Here is a 19,378-nt window from a genome sequence, read left to right as displayed (position 1 = left end):
GGGCTCCTTCCTCCATTAAAAGAAAAGTTTAAAAAAATGATAGTTTACAGTTACTTTGACATAAAGATGGATACAATCTAAGATGAATTATATTCTTTATTTGCTGATTAAAAAATAGTTAAAACACTCTGTGTACCCTGGCAGTGGGCCCATGGTGAATAGTAAAAAAGTGAGCACTAGGATCACACATTGAAATGTTAACTGTGCTTTTCGTCATCATTCTTATGCTCCCAGGGAGATAGTCTGGTTTTATTGGCTCAGGAAAGAAAGACCCAGCAGTCAACAAAAACATAAAATTCTTGACTTTGAGGTTCAAAAGCTTGGGTCTTAGGATGATACCATAGATTTGGAAGAATAGATGAAGGGTAGGTTTACCTTGTCCCATGGTAGATGAAGAGTTCATGGAGGGCACCAGAGAAGTTGAGAACGTGTGGGTTTGTCTGGGACCCCAAATTGGAATGAAGGCTTTAGAAATTCTCAAGCAAATGGGACCTATCACTGCCTAGCCCTCCATTCCCAGGGTAATAGTTTTGAACACTGGGGTTTCTCTGTGTCCCCCAAGCCCAATGTGGTAGGGACATGAAACCTTCTTGATGGGCCAAACAGCTCAAGGATGACATCTGTTTTCAGGAAGCCTGAGTGGAGAGGGACAAATGAAAGTTCTTGGTGGCCTAGATAATGGCACGCTTGTGGCAGAGTGCCAGTCTAGGCAAGAGTCTGTGTGGCAGGATCAGAAGGGTGTAGCAGAGATTTGCATGGATCCATAAGGAGGATGAGGAGGTTTCCATCAATGTCCACAGGGAGAGAGCATGACAACAAAGATGGATTCTTGACATTGGGGCACCATACAGTCCCTTGAGAGTTGAAAGAGATCAGAACTGACCCAAGATTAAGGTTTTTCCATCTTGGCAATATGAGCACTTGGGAAAAAAATTAAGTACAGTTTTGGAAAAAATAAAGTTGTAATTTTGTACACCAGAGTTTTTAAAAGCTAGATTAGTGTTCACTACACATTGTGATACTTTACAATATTTGGAAGACTTTCTGCTTTTTTTTTTCATTTTGCAAAAATCTTATTGGTATTTTTTTTTTTGTCCTCATTTTACACATGTGGAAATAGAAATGCAGAAAGGTTAAGTGACTTGCTCAAAGTTACATAGCTAGGACATGAGCAATGACTTACACCCACGGCCTCATTTGCTCTATCACTCCTGGTTCTTGATGTTGGTCAGTATTCCCCCTAAGGACTTAAGTGAGAGCTTCCTTTGAGGCTCTCAAAGAATGCTGTTATGATACCAAAATGCTTTTAGTGTTTTGCAATTTAATGCTCAGATGTGGGGAGGGTAGAGGGTTCATATGCCTGAGCTCTGCAGCTTCACCCTGGACTCCTTTGCTGCTGTGTTCTATGCAGTGTTTTGCTCTCATCTCAGAGGTGGAGAGGCAAGGATGTAGCTTGAATGCAGAGCAGGAGCCCGGCCCCAGTACAGTAAGGTGAGGTGGAGGGTCAGGCCCTAAAGGGCCTCCTGACTTAGAGTAGAGTGACCCATCCAAGGTGACTGGATGCTGTTCTGCTTCCATGACCTTGTGTCCACATTGTAGAATTTTCTATTTTGTTTGTATCTCTCACCAGCGTGTGAGCTGAGGGAAGGGACTGCATCAGGCTTGGTCTCCATTGCATTCCCTGCCTGCCATGTAGTAGGTACTTGAAATATTTGCTGAATGAATGGACAGTTGGATAGGTAGCTAGATAGCTAGATGGATGGATGAATGAACTTGGGGGTACCCCAATATCCTTTACACAATCCAAGCCCTGTTTTCCTTTATAGCAAGGCCCCTTCTGAGGGATGTTTGAGTTCAGCTTCCTTTATCTCACCCAAGAAAGCTTTGTTAAAAATAGCTACTTCTGCTGCAGGCCACTCCACTTCCTTTTTCCTTCCCTCTTCCCGAATCTCTCCTTTATTATTATTTCTATACACTCTTTTAGTCAAGACATTTGGAATATTTTTCCCTCTTCTATTTACATGTTTTTCCAGCTTATGTTTAACTTTCAGCTTCCTTTAAACCTTCTTTAAAAAAAAAAAAAAAGATTTATTTATTTATTCATGAGAGACAGAGAGAGAGGCAGAGACATAGGCAGAGGGAGAAGCAGACTCCCTGTGAGGAACCCAATGCAGGACTCGATCCCAGGACCCCAGGATCATGACCTGAGCCAAAGGCATACACTCAACCACTGAGCCATCCAGGTGTCCCTAAATCTTCTTTAGAAGCAGGAAGCACATGTCATAAATCCATATGAGCAGATACTTTGCTCTTTCTCATTTTGAAAAAAAAATTTAATTAAAATTCATGGTAGAAAAAATTTCTAAAGGCAAGTTGTCTTTCTAATTTATTACCATGTCTTATTTTAGAATTTACTTTTGGTAACTAATCTACATTATTAAATAAAGTTCACTTCATTGGAGTCACTGAGTAATTGCTGTGTTGGATAAGTATTGTTCTTGTGATAGTTTTATCACATGTGCTAAATTGTTTTTAGGAAATAGCCTCAGTGTTACATGAAAAGAGATGAAAAATACTTTATATATCCCACATCTAGTGAATTTATAATTAAAACAATGTCACAAATATGGTAGATTTTCATTGGATAATTTAAAAAAAATTTAAAATGCAATACATGATAAATAAGCTTCATCCCTTAACAGATCCTAATTTATTTTTTAAGGCACCATAACAGAGAAGCCGATCCAAAAGATTATGATATAGAGGGTCCTGAGGAAATAAAAAAGCTGTGTAATTCAACATACTGTCGACTTGGAACTGACGAACCCCCTGTAAGTAGTTGCTACTGATTTCTTTAGATCTGGAATCTTCCTTCTGGTGAAATGTGGAAAAATAAAGGGAGGAGCGCCATTTTGGTGCCAACCCTCCTATGCTGTGTTGGGTACTTAAGGCAGGTTACTTAGTCACTGCGTGCTTAAGTGACTTTACCTATAAAATGTGCACATCATAAGGTTATTGGAGAAATTAAATGAAATAAAGCAAATAAAATGGTTAACTCAGTGCTTGGCACATGGCAAGTGCTCAGTAAGTTATTTGTGCTGTTTTGATGGTATTGCTGCAGCCACAGCATTTTGTTCAATGTCTCCTTTAACCTTCAATAACCCTGTAAAGTAGGTGGTATTATCTCTGTTTTAGAGAGGAGGCAAAACTCCTAGAGGTTACTCAAAGTCACACAGTTAGGGAGTGGAAGAGTGAGAGTTTGAGTCTAGTTCTTTGATTTGAAGACCTTTGTTTTTGTTGTAAAGTAATAGTTGTTCATTATTAAAGAGATTAAGAGGTATGTCCTGGAACTTAGAGGACATAGAGTCCAGTGTATGACACATGTGAAACAGCAAGGCCCATCTGCTGCAGGATTCCACGCCTAAAGCAGCACCCAGCTGGGAAGGTGAGAGGCTTAAATCTAATCAGTTAGCAGTTTTTATTATTTCACTGGACTGGAAAATTTCATAACTAAAATGAGATCCTTCTCAAGATTGAGGGGCCTAGAAAAGTTACGGGACTTGCCTAAAATTCCCATTAAGCAAAAGGAAAGAACTAGCCATCCATGTGGAATGGAAGAGGCAGCTTGATTAGAAATGAAGTTGCTTCATGATTACATCCTACTAATGTAATAGGATCAATTCAATAAGATGGTTGCATGAACACTGCCTCATTTCATCCTCTGGACAATTCTTCAAGCTAGCACTGTAAGTGACCACACTGTATAAATGGGGAAACCCAGGCCTGGTGAAGCTTGATCTCTTGTTCAAAGTCAAACAGCAAGAAAGTGTAAGAAAAATTAAAATCTATTTTCCCCCTCTGGTTCCAGAGTCTAACATCTTAAATACTTCTCAAACTGTCTCTTGGAGTGCAAATTATTTCACTCCCAGCCCAGGGGCCTTTTTACCCCTCAGCATGCATCCTCTTTGCAGAAAATGAACCTCATTATTTTTTTTGCTCTGGCTTGGGCATGCATATGTGTTGGGGCATTGGTATCTTTTATCTATCACCACTGTCCTGTTTCCTGGATTATGTCAGCACACATGCTAGCTAGCTCCATTCCCATCTGTGTCCTCTCCTACATGTCTCTTGAGCATTTTTTGACATTTTGCAATGTTGCTGCTGAGTGGTGGGTTTTTTTGTTTGTTTGTTTGTTTTTGTCCACTAGTATTTCCATTTCACTGTCTGTAGTTCTCCAGAAGCCCTTAAATACTGCTACTGTGGCTACCGTGAGCATTGTTTATTTGTAACAGGATTTTAAACAGGCCTTTCTTTGCATTCTGGCTGAGACTCCAAAAGGCCACAAACAAATCCATAGTTCCGTGTTCCAAAGTGAAATATTAGGCCACTTAGGCAAAACCCTCAAAGATGGTGTCCTTAGGCCAGTACTCACATGAAAGGATTGAAATCCAAGAAACCAAAAGAAGAGTTTGAGAGTAGAAACAGGGTTTCGAAAAGGTGTACTGTGAGTCTCACCTGCCTGGTGAAGTTATAGATATAAAGCTCTGGTGATCTGTCCAAAGTAGCAGAGCAGAAAGAGGAGAACTAGCTACATTGGTGGGACAAGGATAATTGAATACTCAGGCCCAGATGTGGCTTTTGGGGATTGGATGTGGGCTATGTAGAAGAGAAAGATGACAGAGAGCCATTTTAGAACCTGCCCAAGAGCCCTTCATGTAGGGATGGGAAGGACATTGACTGGATTCCCAGGGGCTGAGGTAGGACGGTTAAGTACAGACAGTGGCATCCTGTATCATGGAACATAACCAATGAAGGTTTTCAGAAGGGATCTCAAGGTCTACAGAATACCCTAAGATAGCGAACTTTGAATATCCATCAGTTCCAGAGAGGATCAGACATCAGACATGCCCAGAGGAAACCAAAACAAGATTATACTTCCACCTTTCTTGTAGTTACCTCTCTCCTTTCTCATATCCCCACACTCACATCTTAAACCCTCAAGAAGCCAGAGGGAGTTGAGGAGTTGGAAAGAAGTTTAAAGGGGACAATTGAGACAAAGCCAACTGTGCCTCCTGCTTCCCTACTGAGGTACGCCTGGCCAATGCTGACCCAAACTACAAGAAAGAGTCTTTCATTTCAAATACAGTTTTGACTAGTACATGGTACTGGGTATTTTACTTACTTCAATAAGACTCCTCTTGGGACAGAAGTAACCAGAAAGTGTTTTATATTATCTGACAATGGCCACAGAAATCCTGGCAGTTGTCCTAGATTTTATCAAGGAGCATAAGAAAGAATTTGCCTCTCCAAATGTCTATGGATGGGCAATAATAGAGGAAGAACAGGTTTTCTGATTGTACCTACTTACAAGCCTCACTTGTTCAGTGAGCTACTTCCATTTGTATATAAAAGAGCAGTCCATTCCCACCATCCCTACCTGTCCACTTCCCTTATTTTAGTTTTCTTCATGCTGTTTAAATCACTGGATAGATTTAAGACTTCCTAGTTGTGAATTGTCTGCATCCCTTGGCTAGAATGCAAGCTCCATGAGAGGAGGGACTTTGTTTTGTTCTCTGCTGTATTTCCACTTCCTAGAATGGTGCCTGGCACAGAGCAGGTCCTCAATAAATACTTGTGGAAGGAAAGAAGAATGAAGGAAAGAAAGAAGGAAAAAGACAAAGAAGAAAAGGCAAGAAGGAAGGAAGGGAAGTAAAGATGAAAGGAGGAGGGAAGGAAGAATGACTATATTCCACAAATATATATTGAGGCCCCATTATTTTGTGAAGTGCTGGGGTAAGAAACATAATTCAGAACAAGGTCACTGTACATTAGGAACTCACAGGCTTGTGGAAAAAGTGCAAGTGGACAACCACAGTGACAAAGTGTATGATGGATGTTATGATAGAAAGAAGAAGATCAAGATGCTGAGAGGGGCACCTGAACTGGAATGGGTTGAGGGGAGGATCAGGGATGGCTTCCTAGTGGAGGTGGCCACAGCAGCCACAGCAAAGCTCTCCAGCTGAGTCTAAAGGAACCATCCTCCAGGGAATCTGAAAACATACCAGTCAGGTTTCAGTAGTGGCGTAATTGAATTCCTACCCCTGTGGTCCTTAAGGCTTTAGGAGACCACATGGGGCTGTGTGCATGCAGTTTCACAAATGAGCAGTCATTCAAACCACTGACTTTCTCTGATTGTTTTACTAGTCTAAGCAATTACAGGAAATAGTATGTTAAACTATAGTATTTTGTCTTGGTATTTTGTTTAAACTTTATTCAGACACTGTTTAACTACACCAGAATGAGTCCCATGCAAACTAAAATGTTCAGGAGCACTTCTATCATTGTTCCTTCATTTGTAAAGTCCCTCACTGAAGGGTCCTCATAACACTACCAAAGGCTCTGTCCCATTTGGCATTTAAGGCTGCTATTGAGGAAGGAAACTTCCTCAAAACTGAGAAGAATTATGTACAGGGTACATTTGATACTATGTCATAGAAGATGAGAACTTGTCAGACATAAAGCAACAAGGAAAACCATGAGTGGTTTTACCAAACAGATTTTTCTTATACAGTCAATGGATCAGTGCCAAGGCATTTTTGGAACTAACAGCAGGATGTGGAGGAGCAAATTAGGGTAAGATTAGTATTAATAGCATTACAGTCATTTTGGACTTTAAAATGGTAAATAAATGAACAGTACAAAAGTAAGCTTACATTTTTTTAATGAGTTGATAAAGAATAGCCAAGTAGGTCTCAAATATGAGTTTGTAGTGGATGAAAATATGACATTTAAAAATTAATGACCCTAAAAGGGATATAAAGGGATATAATTATACCAGATCTGAGAAATTCAATTATCATTTACTTAATTGGTTCAGGTTTTTTTTTCTTTGATTGGCACATAGTAGAATAGTATTTTGGCCATAAGACTGTAGTTACAGATGCTTCTTGCGTTCACATCTAAGTACCTGAAAGAGACATATGGATCACATTTTTGTAAATGGAATAATTTTAAATGCCATTGGAGGAGAACCACTTAAACCAGAAAAAGGAAGATGTTTGGGGCTTGTGGGTAGTGGAGTCAGGGCCTCCTCTTGCTTATGGTTTCCATAATCTCTGAGCTTGGAGTTGATGCCACTGATCCCAACATCCTTTCAAGGATCTACTTTGAATCATCTTTTCCAACATCAGCACAAATGCATCTGCCTTTCTGTTTTGGGAATTCTGTATAAATTTAGGCCAATTGAGTGTACTTTCTGTGTCTCTTGATGCAGCCATGGGCTTATTGATTCAAGCGTGTATCTGCTCTGTCATTTCTAGGGATCTGGGACAGGAATGAAAGTAGGCATCTGCCATTTTGATCTGATCACTTTCCTTCACAATTCTTTTTCTATGCGAATAGTCATGCCTCATTTAACTCTTAGAGAAACTAGATTTTAATTTTTCAGTATATCAGTTTGCTGAAGCATGTTTACTGTTATGTTGAACAAATGGCACTCAAAAGACGGAATCACACAGATGCACACACACCTGTATTCTTTGTCTCCACTATCTATTCACCCTACTTTGTAGAGTGAGTTCTTTTTTGTACCTCTGGATAAAATGTTGTGCAGATTTTATAATTTTTTTTTTATGATAGTCACACACACAGAGAGAGAGAGACAGAGACACAGGCAGAGCGAGAAGCAGGCTCCATGCACCGGGAGCCCGACGTGGGACTTGATCCCGGGTCTCCAGGATCGCGCCCTGGGCCAAAGGCAGGCGCTAAACCGCTGCGCCACCCAGGGATCCCAGATTTTATAATTTTTATGGTCACTCTCTGATCATAACAAGTTTATTGGTCCCATTTCAATAATTAAAGTATCTCATCAAAATGATGCATTTCACTTAAGGTGAAAGATTTTCTCTTTCTCAGCTAGTCTGCTCCAGGCTAGGGAAGTCTGTAGATGGAAGTGTGTCTGTGTGGGGGAGGGTTGGCTGGTTTTCTAGTTCTTCACTTGCTCTGTTCTTTCCTTCCTTCAGATAATAAGACAACTAAAAGGCCATCTTGTGATTATTCTACTAGTATTCATTAGTTAACTGAGACTGTTTTGGTTAAAAGAGAGTTTTGATATCTGAGATGATTATAAGAAAAGATTAAAAAAAAAACAGAATGAAATCATTTTTCTGATCATACCCTATGAGTTCCAGTTGTTCAAAATAATGATAGAGAGGGAACCAAATTGATTCTCTGAGGTCCTTTAAATAATCTCTATATGGAACTACTACTGAGTTCTCCTAGACATGAAAACAGAACCAGAATTTCCAAGAGCAAAACTGCTGCTGAGAAATAACAATCATCCTTTTTTAAAGATAGACTTTCTATAAGTCTGTATATTACTTGTTGATGATTATGACCTTTTGGCAAGGGCACAAAAAAAGCTACAGTTGGTAGAGGAAGTGCTATTTAACACGGTAAAATAAAACTCTTCAGTTGTGACTGAAGATCTAATATAATAGATGCCAACTTCTTTATTCCAAAGTGAGATGCTAAATCTGTCACATAGAACAGGCAAAGCATTTGGGCAGTAACTGATTCCAAGCCTCTTGGTCTGTCATCCACCTTGAAGATTAATAAAAGAAAGAAAAGGTTGAAATTGAAGAGACCTGGCTGAGAGTATTTGGAATTTGGAGGAGTTATTTGGAGAGAATTTCCATGCTGAGCTCCACTCCCTTTCCCCAGGGGATAAGCTATTTCCTGCTGTAGTTGGGGCCTTGAGGATATTGGGCAGGGAGTTTGAGTATTACCCTGAAGTTGGGGAACATGGTTGACTGAGGTCTGATTACTCCTGAAGCAGCCCTGTGGCATCACAGAGGGAACTTGACCCAGAACATATCTGTACTTCCTTCAGTATGCAACAGAGGAGTCTGCTTTCTAGGGGTCCTATAAGCAACACCAGAAAGAAATGTTAATTAGTGGGACACCTGGGTGACTCAGTGGTTGAGCGCCTGCCTTTGGCCCAAGGCATGATCCTGGAGTCTTGGGATTGAGTCCCACATTGGGCTCCCTGCTCGGAGCCTGCTTCTCCCATTGCCTATGTCTCTGCCTCTCTCTCTCTGTGTCTTTCATGAATAAATAAATAAAACCTTAAAAAAAAAGAAATATTAATTAGTGATCAATTAAAATGAATCTTCTAGAGGTAAGTTATCCTCAGCAGAGTCTGGTTACCCTCAAATGTGGAACTTGAGGGGGAATTATAAATTTCTCTTTTCCTGCATCAGTCACTATTCCACTACTGGGATTTCTCAAATGCCACACAGAGAGGAAGAGTTCATATTGAAAGATTAGAAGTTGGAACTTTAAGAAAAATTGGTACTTAGGAAAATGGGGAATAAGAATGATGTTATGAGGTGAACTTCCTAAACACACATTAGATTTTTTTTATATTACCATTTGAGTCAAGCTAGATCTTATTATGCAAATTTAATGGAAGTTTTAGTGGTTATCCTGGGAGTTTGTGCTATGTTAATTTAGCTATCTCACAAACCACATTGCCAATCTCCAGTTTGTGATAAAAATATACACATATATGTATATATATGTACACGTATATATATAAAGCCCCAAAGACTTTTAAACATATGGCAGTGCTTTTATAAATTATCCACCCTTATGTCAGGTTATGAACATTTCTAGACCAAAGTGATTTTTCACATTAAAATGGTGTAGGATTAGGTTTGCCCACATGCAACAGGAACCACAAATCAACAGTGGTTCTTCACATAAGGTTTTATTCTTTCATGTAAAAAGTCTGGATGATAGTAGGTCAGGACTAATATGAAAGTTTGTCAGAAACCTGCTCCTTCCAGCTCTCTATCCTGCCATCCCTGTGCAGAGCCCAAGATGGCTGCCAGATACTTGTCTATGTCCACATTTCATGCAGCAGGTAAAAGAAAAACAGAAGCAGGACCTTTCCTGGAGGTTGTATAAATTACTTCTATTTATGCTCATTGTTCAGAATCAGTCACTAGTCATATTTAAGTATAAAGGAGACTAGACGTGCACTTGCTGTGATAAGTACCAGGTGTCATGCGCAAGTGTTGAGTCACTATATTGTACACCTGAAGCTAATAGTATGCTGTATGTTAACTAACCGGAATTTTTTCTAAAATATTTTATTCATTTATTCATGACACATGGAGAGAGAAAGAGAGAGAGAGAAAGAGAGGGAGAGAGGCAGAGACCCAGGCAGAGGGAGAAGCAGGCTCCACACAAGGAGCCCGACTCGGGACTTGATCCCGGGTCTCCAGGATCAGGCCCTGGGCTGAAGATGGTGCTAAACCGCCGAGCCACCAGGGCTGCCCAACTAACTGGAATTTAAATAAAAACTTAAAATTTTTTTTTAAGTAAAAGAGACTAGAAAATGTAGTCTGAAACACCAGGTGCCCAGCTAAAATTTTGGGGTTCTATTACTGATGAAGATGGGAGATCCAATATTGAGGGACAGCATTTGCCCCTGGCACAGGAAACAGGTTAAGAGTGGGTCGTGGAGACAGATGGCTTCTCTGATTCTTGGCTCTACCACTCACCAGGTTGCAGTTTTGATCAAGAGTCTGAAACTTTCCATGTCTTTATTTCCTCAGGTGTGAAGTGGGAATAATAGAATTTTCATGAACATTTGGTATGAAGACATTTGGAATAGTGTCTAGCCATGCGCTGTTGTTATGACCATTATCCCATGAGTTAAGTCTCTGGAGTTTGTTTACAACATTAGCCTGACACTTCATAGATACGGATCGATGAATGAAGGAGTCAGACTTGCATGTTTTGAATTGTGGAACATCTCCTTTCTCACTGGTTTAGCTGGGTCTAGCTTACTTTGTTTCAGCCTCAGTTTTTCCTTCCTTAAAATGAAGATGAACTATTCCAAGTGTTTTTTTTTTTTTATTTCTCCCTTCAGATCTACTTTCCCCCCTTCTCAACTCTGCTCTGTACCATGGAGGCTGACCTTTATGGACAGCTTCAGTGAGCTTCCTTGCCTTCTGCCTTTTGGTTGGGATTAGTCTGTAGAAGGTACTGCCAGGTGAGCAGAGGTGGTAGGAGAGTTAGTTTGGACATTTATTCCTGTGTTTTTCTCCCTACAGGGCCATAGTTTGGCACTGGTTATATGCTATAGACTGAATGTTTGTAACCCCCCAAAATTCAAATGTTGAAATCCTAACCCTCAGGATGATGAAATTAGGAAGTAGGCATTTGGGGGATGATTAGGTCATGAGGGTAGAGTCCTCAGAAATGGGATTAGTGCCCTTATCAAAGAGACCCCAGAGAGTTTCCTCTGACCTTCTGCCATGTGAGGGCAGATGATGGCTGTCCCTCAACCAGGAAACAGGCTCTCACCAGGCACTTCTGAGGCCTTGGTCTTGGACCTCCCAGCCTCCAGAACTGTGAGAAATAAATTTTTGTTGTTTATAAGTCACTCAGTTTATGGCATTTGTAAGGGCAATCCAAATATGGACTAAGATACTATGTGTCTGTTCTGAAACTCCAAGTGACCTTCTTGTTACAGTTATAGGCCTTTCTAGGTTCCAGTAGCTACTCTACCCTATGGTTCTCCACAATTGCTACCCTCCAGGTGCTTCAATGTTGTTGATTTTCTGAATGCTGAGAACACTTTTATAAATAGATCCTTCATTAAACCCTACTCGGTTCCTCATTTGATTGTTCTTTTCTTTCTGTAACCATAATTGATACACACAACACTCATAGGGTTGCTTTAAGTATTTAATGAAATAATGCATATAAAGTGCTCAATACAATGTCTGATAAATTTAAATCCATTAATGCTATTATCTGTTTTTCTAACTCCTCATTATATCATTTGAAAATATCTTTGATTCATATAATTTTCAAAGATATTAATTGATTATTAAAATATTTTACTGCTGAAATGATTGGAACATTATCTCAAGTTAATTTTTCAGTCAGTCTTACACATTAAAACAAAATGGTGCCTAGTAATTTTTTCCCAAAAGAAATGTCTTATTTTTTATTAAAATATATAATATGAATCTTAATACAGTGTCCCTTACCATTGACTTGTGAACCTGGGAATCTATGAGAAAGAGTAGTTGAGCAGAAGGTATAGGAGTCAAAGCTGGGGAATTGGGTTGGGTGGCTGATGATTCAGGAGGTTGAGGTCTTAGAGAGCAGTTGTTAGAGAAGCCAAGGATCTATAGAGCCATGGAGTAGAGCAGGGAACCAGGGCCAGAGACTATAGTTAAAATTGCTTTGAATAGGGTAGTTTCCTAGTTGTAGCAGAACTTTATTATACCAACCCAAAGTGGACCAAAGGTGTTTGACTACAGCTATGATACTCTTACAGCTGAAGTTTTCAAATATCTAAACAAAGATTTCTCTCTCTTTTTAAACAAAATCTGATGGGATTAATATGATCTAGGGCTTCATTGGATGTCTTAGGGAAGTTAGTCTTCAGGTTTGGGGAAGAAATGGGTTGTCTTGGTGGTGGTGAGTTCTGCTACTCTGCTGTGAACCTCCACACTTATGATCTTCTAGAGTTTAGAATGGGAAAAATATTGAATCCACAGCATCCATTTTTGTTCATAAGATTTCCAAGATAGTACTCATGAGGCTTCTTCAATTGGTTTGAGTATATCTTAAAATTTGTAGGTCTTTCTCATAGTAATAATCACTTGATAATTTATTGAGTAATTCTCTGATAGAGATTGGATGATGTAGGTAGTGGTGGTGCTGGTATCTGAGTCCGATGTGATTTACAAAGTGATTGCTACAAAGATTTCTTACTTAGGGAAGTTAAAATATACTAACCTTGAGAAAAAAGTAAAAAGCACAGAGAGTTAGTATTTAGTTGAATGCATTTCATAGAAACAACCAATTTGATTTTTTCATTTTCCAATAATGCATAGTAAGGAATGGCCATTTTCACATATTTATGATGGAAGAGTTGAACTGCTATGAGAGAGTACTAATTTTTTTTTAATGTCAACAGCATCAATAATTACAATCAGAATGTACTTCAACAAAAATATCTCAGTAACTGACCATTTTTTGGGCAATATATTTGTTTTTCTCATAATGTCATTTCTATTTTTCCAGGTTTGGATATCAGAAACACACGAACAAATGGCACAAGTTTATTTAAACAGAGAATTGGCTAACATAAAGAAAAAGGCTTTATTGAATGATGAAACAATGAGCTCTGGGATTATTGAAAGGTATCCTTGATACTTTCCTTTGCTTACAGAACATATACACGCAGGAAAGGATTTGTATGAGTGAGTAGTGAGGATGCATAGTGGCCCCAGATACACATGGGAGGAACGCATTGATCAAAATGAACATATCTCAAGCTTCCATGCTTTCTGTTCATGCCATTTCTTCTGTCTGGAATTCCCTTTCCCTCAATTATTTGCCAATCAGCATTAACCATTCTGGATCCAGCTAAAATGTTACTTCCTCTTTATGCATTTTTTTTCTGGTCAGTGTTCTATTTAGGTTTGAACACCAACTCCACAATTTTCTTGTGCAATAGTGTCTACAGGATTCAGTTTGTCAGCTTATAGAATGGGAATTATAAAAGTATCTGCTTCATAGGTTGTTCTGAAGTTTAGGTGAAAAGAAGTATGAAATGCACATAGAAATATTACTTAATAAGCAGTAAGAATTAGGTAAGCTGTCATTGGTCAAGAGAAATTGCTCTTATATTCTTGCCCTCTGAGCATTTTGTTTATGTTCTACATAACAGTTGGACTACATTCTAATTATTTATATGTATGTGTGTTTCCTCCAAAATAGTTCTGTGAGAGTCGGAACTGTTTCTTACTCCTATCTGTAGTCCTGCAGCATGGCGCCCTGCAATTCCATGGAAGTCTTTCCATAAATTTTTGTCTTATGTTGTAATTGTTGGAAAATGCAGTCAAAACAATGAAAAAATGCTGAATTTTTCATTTACTATTGGGACGTTTTATTTTGCAAAGTGCATGAAAGTTGCAAACATGAATGTCCTTTAAAAAATTATCATAAAAATTCAGCCCCAGCTGTAATCACCCATGCATTTGTAATAATTTTCTTCATGGTTATACAAGTTACAATTGGAGGGAGGATTCAGAAACTGACCAATACCATTAATAACTGTTGCTCCTGATAGCATCTTCTCAAGTAAATAAGTTTCTGACTACTCCCACCTTCATGGTTATTCTTACTCACATAATCAACAGTTGAAGCAAGTACTTGACTTGTTACTGCTGGAGCAATTTGAATTGTACCCACCTCCAGCCAGTAATCTAGTTCATGCAGCTCTGTTGACCTATTTTTTCCCCTACATTTAGCAGATATATCCTCAATTATAGGTACTACCAATTTTATTACTACAATTATTAATATAAAACCACAAGCTATTTCCCAATACCAAGTGCCATCATTTGTTTGATCAGTCCAACCTAAAGCCATATATGTACTACTGTCACTCCCTGTCTTAGCAGCCTGAACAACAAGATTATGAGCCAACTACAATCTAAATAGTACTTTCTTTGTACAGAACTATTGAATCACTGTATAGTGTACCTGAAACTAATATGACGCTGTATGTTAACTACACTGGAATTAAAATAAAAAATAAAAAAAATTTTAAAAATGATGAAGAATTTCAAGCCCAAATTAGTTTTACATGGCTTTGAAAGTTTATAATGTCACCTGACATATTTTCTAAAAATTTCTGTCTTGTTTCCAGGGACACTGGATTGCCTACTACAGGCTTTGGAGCTCTCTTTACTAGACATCCACCGGATCAGTACAAAATGTTAGTAGATCCTAAACTACTGCAGACTGCACAAAATGTTTCTTTTTATTTTTTCCTTTATCCTGAGAAAATAATTTTTTTGTACCTTTTTTTATTGGAGTTCGATTTGCCAACATATAGTATAACACCCAGTGCTCATACCGTCAAGTGCCCCCTCAGTGCCTGTCACCAAGTGGCCCCAACCCCCTGCCCACCTCCCTTTCCACCACCCCTTGTTCGTTTCCCAGAGTTAGGAGACTCTCAAGTTCTGTCACCCTCTCTGATATTTCCCACTTATTTTCTCTCCTTTACCCTTTATTCCCTTTCAATGTTTTTTATATTCCCCGAATGAATGAAACCATATAATGTTTGTTCTCCAATTGACTTACTTCATTCAGCATAATACTCTCCAGTTCCATCCACATTGAAGCAAATGGTGGGTATTTGTCCTTTCTAATGGCTGAGCAATATTCCGTTGTTTACATAGACCACAGCTTCTTTAGCCATTCATTTTTCGATGGACACCGAGGCTCCTTCCACAGTTTGGCTATTGTGGCCATTGCTGCTAGAAACATCGGGGTGCAGGTGTCCCGGCGTTTCACTGCATCTGAATCTTCGGGGTAAATTCCCAGTAGTTCAATTGCTGGGTCATAGGGTAGCTCTATTTTTAACTCTTTGAGGAACCTCCACACAGTTTTCCAGAGTGGCTGTACCATTCACATTCCCACCAATGTGCAAGAGGGTTTCCCTTTCTCCACATCCTCTCCAACATTTGTTGTTTCCTGTCTTGTTAATTTTCCCCATTCTCACTAGTGTGAGGTAGTATCTCATTGTGGTTTTGATTTGTATTTCCCTGATGACAAGTGATGCAGAGCATTTTCTCATATGCTTATTGGCCATGTCTAGGTTTTCTTTGGTGAAATTTCTGTTCATGTTTTATGCCCATTTCATGATTGGATTGTTTGTTTCTTTGCTGTTGAATTTAAGAAGTTCTTTATAGATCTTGGATACTAGCCCTTCATCTGATGTCATTTACAAATATCTTCTCCCATTCTGTAGGTTTTCTTTTAGTTTTCTTGACGGTTTCTTTCGCTGTGCAGAAGCTTTTTATCTTGATGAAGTCCCAATAGTTCATTTTTGCTTTTGCTTCCCTTGCCTTCATAGATGTACTTGCAAGAAGTTGCTGTGGCTAAGTTCAAAAAGGGTGTTGCCTATGTTCTCCTCTAGGATTTTGATGGAGTCTTGTCTCACATTTAGATCTTTCATCCATTTTGAGTTTAGGAGAATGGTCTAGTTTCATTCTTCTGCATGTGGCAGAAGAATTTTTCCAGCACCATATATTGAAGAGACTATCCTTTTTCCAGTGGATAGTCTTTCCTGCTTTGTCAAATATTAGTTGCCCATAGAGTTGAGGGCCCATTTCTGGGTTCTCTATTCTGTTTCATTGATCTATGTGTCTGTTTTTGTGCCACCAGAACCACACTGTCTTGATGATCACAGCTTTGTAGTACAACCTGAAATCTGGTATTGTGATGCACCTGGCTCTGGTTTTCTTTTATAATATTCCCCTGGCCAATCAGGGTCTTTTCTGATTCCACACAAATCTTTTTTTTTTTTTAAGATTTTATTTTATTTATTCATAAGAGACACACGCAGAGAGAGAAAGAGAGGCAGAGACATAGGCAGAGGGAGAAGCAGGCTCCATGCAGGGAGCCCAATGTCCACACACATCTTAAGATGATTTGTTCCAACTCTCTGAAGAAAGTCCATGGTATTTTGATAGGGATTGCACTGAATGTGTAAATTGCCCTGGGTAGCATTGACATTTTCACAACATTAATTCTTCCAATTCATGAGCACGGAATCTTTTTCCATCTCTTTGTGTCTTCCTCAATTTCAATTAAAGCCTCTTTGATATGGTTTTAGTGGAGCTTTTTGAAGAAGCAAAATGCAATGTGTACATTTAATCTTAACTCTGAAGTTGCCAAGTCTCATCTGAAATGTCATCTCCTCCAAAGGACCTTCCCTTCCTACTGCTACTTCCAGCCCCCACGATTTGGTAGGTCCCTTGTGGGTGTCCATAACACTCTGTGCTCCTTTCATCCTAACACTGTTCATCTTGATTGCAATTACTTGCATTCCTGTTTACCTTTCTTGCTAAACTCAATGCTCTAAAGGGCAAGGCTGTCACAGCTCTATCCTCAGTGCCTCACAGAGAACTTGACCTATAGCCGCTGCACAGTAATCATTTCTTGAATGAATAAATTATTTCTGATGTTGAACAGAAAATTCTAAGGAAGAGAGGTATTGCTGTTTCTTATCTTATTTGATTTAGGGCTTCGAGGCCTGTAGAACCAAAAGTTGTTCCAGTTCTATTCTGATAAATGCATTAGAAGACATAATCTTTTAGAAAATCAGTCCTTAAAAAAAAAAAAAAAAAAAAAAAAAGAAAATCAGTCCTTATTAGTTTGAATTGCTAAATTACCTGTTTGCCTTATTTGATTATTATCAAGGAAATAAATACATGAGCACCTTCAACTGTCCTTCACTAATTCCATATGTAATTTCTCCTTTAAGTTAACATACACTAATTGCAGGGTGTACCATACCATAGAATGCTGTTATGTTTTAGAATCTTCTCTCTTTAATATTAAATATTCTTTTGCTTCTTGCCAACTGTACAGCTGTGGAAGTTAAATGTCAACTTTAAAAGGCAATGAATAAGAATGAGTTTGCTTAATGGACCAAAGTAATGTGCTTCAACTTATAAAAGAAAGGCTGTAATCATAATGTAAATTTAAACTTCTAGTTACCGCTTAACAAAAAAATCAGAATATAGGAATAGCTTTGTTAAGGAGACATTAGTCAGATGCATTTATCTTAGTTTTTAGATAACATCTATTATATTGTGATGGCATATGACAGTCTGTTTCTTTTCTCGTAACTGAACTGATAGCCAGCCCACTTTATTTTGGACCAGTGTGAAGAAGACACACACCTTTCCTCCTTAAATTGCCAGCAAACATCTCTGGAACATACTGAAAATCAGAAGAACTAGAATGTTTGGACACCACTCCTGACCTTAACTAGAGAAAAGGACTCTGTGGATATATCCTTCTATGTCACAGACTGAGATAATTTTTTTTTTTTTTTTAGAGAGACAAAGAGAAAGAGTGCAAATTGTGAGGGAAGGGGGACCTCGGAGGGTCAGGGAGAGAGGAAGAGAGAGATTCCAAAACAGGCTCCATGCCTAGCACATGGAGTGTGACATGGGGCCCAATTCCACAACTCTGAGACAATGACCTGATCCAAAATCAAGAGTCAGACACTTAAACATACTGAGCTACCCAGGCACCCCAAAATGAGAAATTTTTAAAAATTATAGTATAGAGAGCAAGAAGGTCGAGACTAAAAGTGGTATCAATGACATAACTTTAAAAATGAGATGTATATACATTGAGGGTAGATTGAACTTGTCTAGAACTAGAATTGTTGTTATTCTTGAGAGTTGGTTACATTTCTCTCAGTAAGTTTCCAAGGAATTTACATCGACCAGGGATGGAAGGGGTGAGAGTCAGGAAGGTTTGAAGACCTCAGCCATCAACAGTGTTCTTCTGGTCTCAGATGGGGACAGTTGTATGTGTAGAGTGTCTCTGACATACACTTCTTTTATTACATGGGTGGAGATATTAAAAGCACAGAAACGTAATGAGACACATTTCCTTTAAGGCACATAGAAAATATGGATAAGAAGATGAATATAATTAGTTAAGAGGCCTTTTTTGTGCTCCTATTTTGTTCTCAAGAATTCTGAAGCAACTCATTTAATTTGGAAGCTCTTTACAGAAGGCTAGTTCACTGATTATCTTATACAAAATCATCTTATGGTTGCCCATAGGAACAGACAGTTGTAGCTGCATCATTCTAAGGAGAAAAGTTTTCCATATATAATGTTTGGACTGCATCTGTGACCATTAAACAACCAACCAACCAGAAACCAAAACAACAAAACAGACAAACGAAACAACGACAAAAGCTGTATCAAGCAGATCCAATATTGCAAATGAGATTTAGTATAAATATAATTTTAAGACCTAATTCCTCAGAAGCCCTTATTTAAATATGCATATGTAACCATGCATGGTCCTGGAATAATGGTTCATAGGAAAAGCTAGTTTTTTTTTTTGACAGGGAAAGGCCAACTCTGGCATAGAATACACGCTGTGTGAGAAGCATGCGCACAGGAGCCTGTGTCAGTTTGAGGGCAGCCAAGAAGTACTGACTACCTACTGGAGGATGGAGAAGTATGAAAAGTAGACCTCTTACAAAGACAGCTGCAACTACTGTGTCTTATCATTTTTACCAAATTTCATTGTCTCCCGGTGGTAGTGATTAGTGTATACTGTCAAAATTTTATAATAAATGTGTCTTGTTTCCAGAAGTTATCCAAATGTTTATGTGATTCACATGACTGGAGAAGAAAGAAATTAATAGTGTTTTGGACCACAGGGTAGCTATTGGATTTAGCGTGGTTTTTCAGAAAAGGCCTGGTATGGGAAAATAGGAGATGTGTTCTACTTCTAG

At 38.7% G+C, this 19,378-nt stretch overlaps 1 protein-coding gene across 8 annotated transcripts in view; it reads left to right on the top strand.

The window, feature by feature from the left end:
• C1H9orf135 (chromosome 1 C9orf135 homolog) overlaps window positions 1-19,378 on the top strand; it is a 141,275-nt gene that overhangs the window by 63,382 nt on the left and 58,515 nt on the right. For all 8 annotated transcript variants that reach the window (XM_038527128.1, XM_038527129.1, XM_038527127.1 and 5 more), the window contains 3 exons: window positions 2,723-2,831; window positions 13,114-13,232; window positions 14,747-14,815. In XM_038527128.1, the coding sequence (XP_038383056.1) occupies window positions 13,141-13,232; window positions 14,747-14,815 (161 nt within the window). In that variant the 5' untranslated portion in view covers window positions 2,723-2,831; window positions 13,114-13,140. The remainder of the gene's footprint in view (window positions 1-2,722; window positions 2,832-13,113; window positions 13,233-14,746; window positions 14,816-19,378) is intronic.

The sequence above is a fragment of the Canis lupus genome, chromosome 1 (genome assembly GCF_011100685.1).
Source record: "Canis lupus familiaris isolate Mischka breed German Shepherd chromosome 1, alternate assembly UU_Cfam_GSD_1.0, whole genome shotgun sequence".
In the NCBI taxonomy this organism is placed as follows: Eukaryota; Metazoa; Chordata; class Mammalia; order Carnivora; family Canidae; genus Canis; species Canis lupus.
This window is presented reverse-complemented; position numbering and strand designations above follow the sequence as displayed.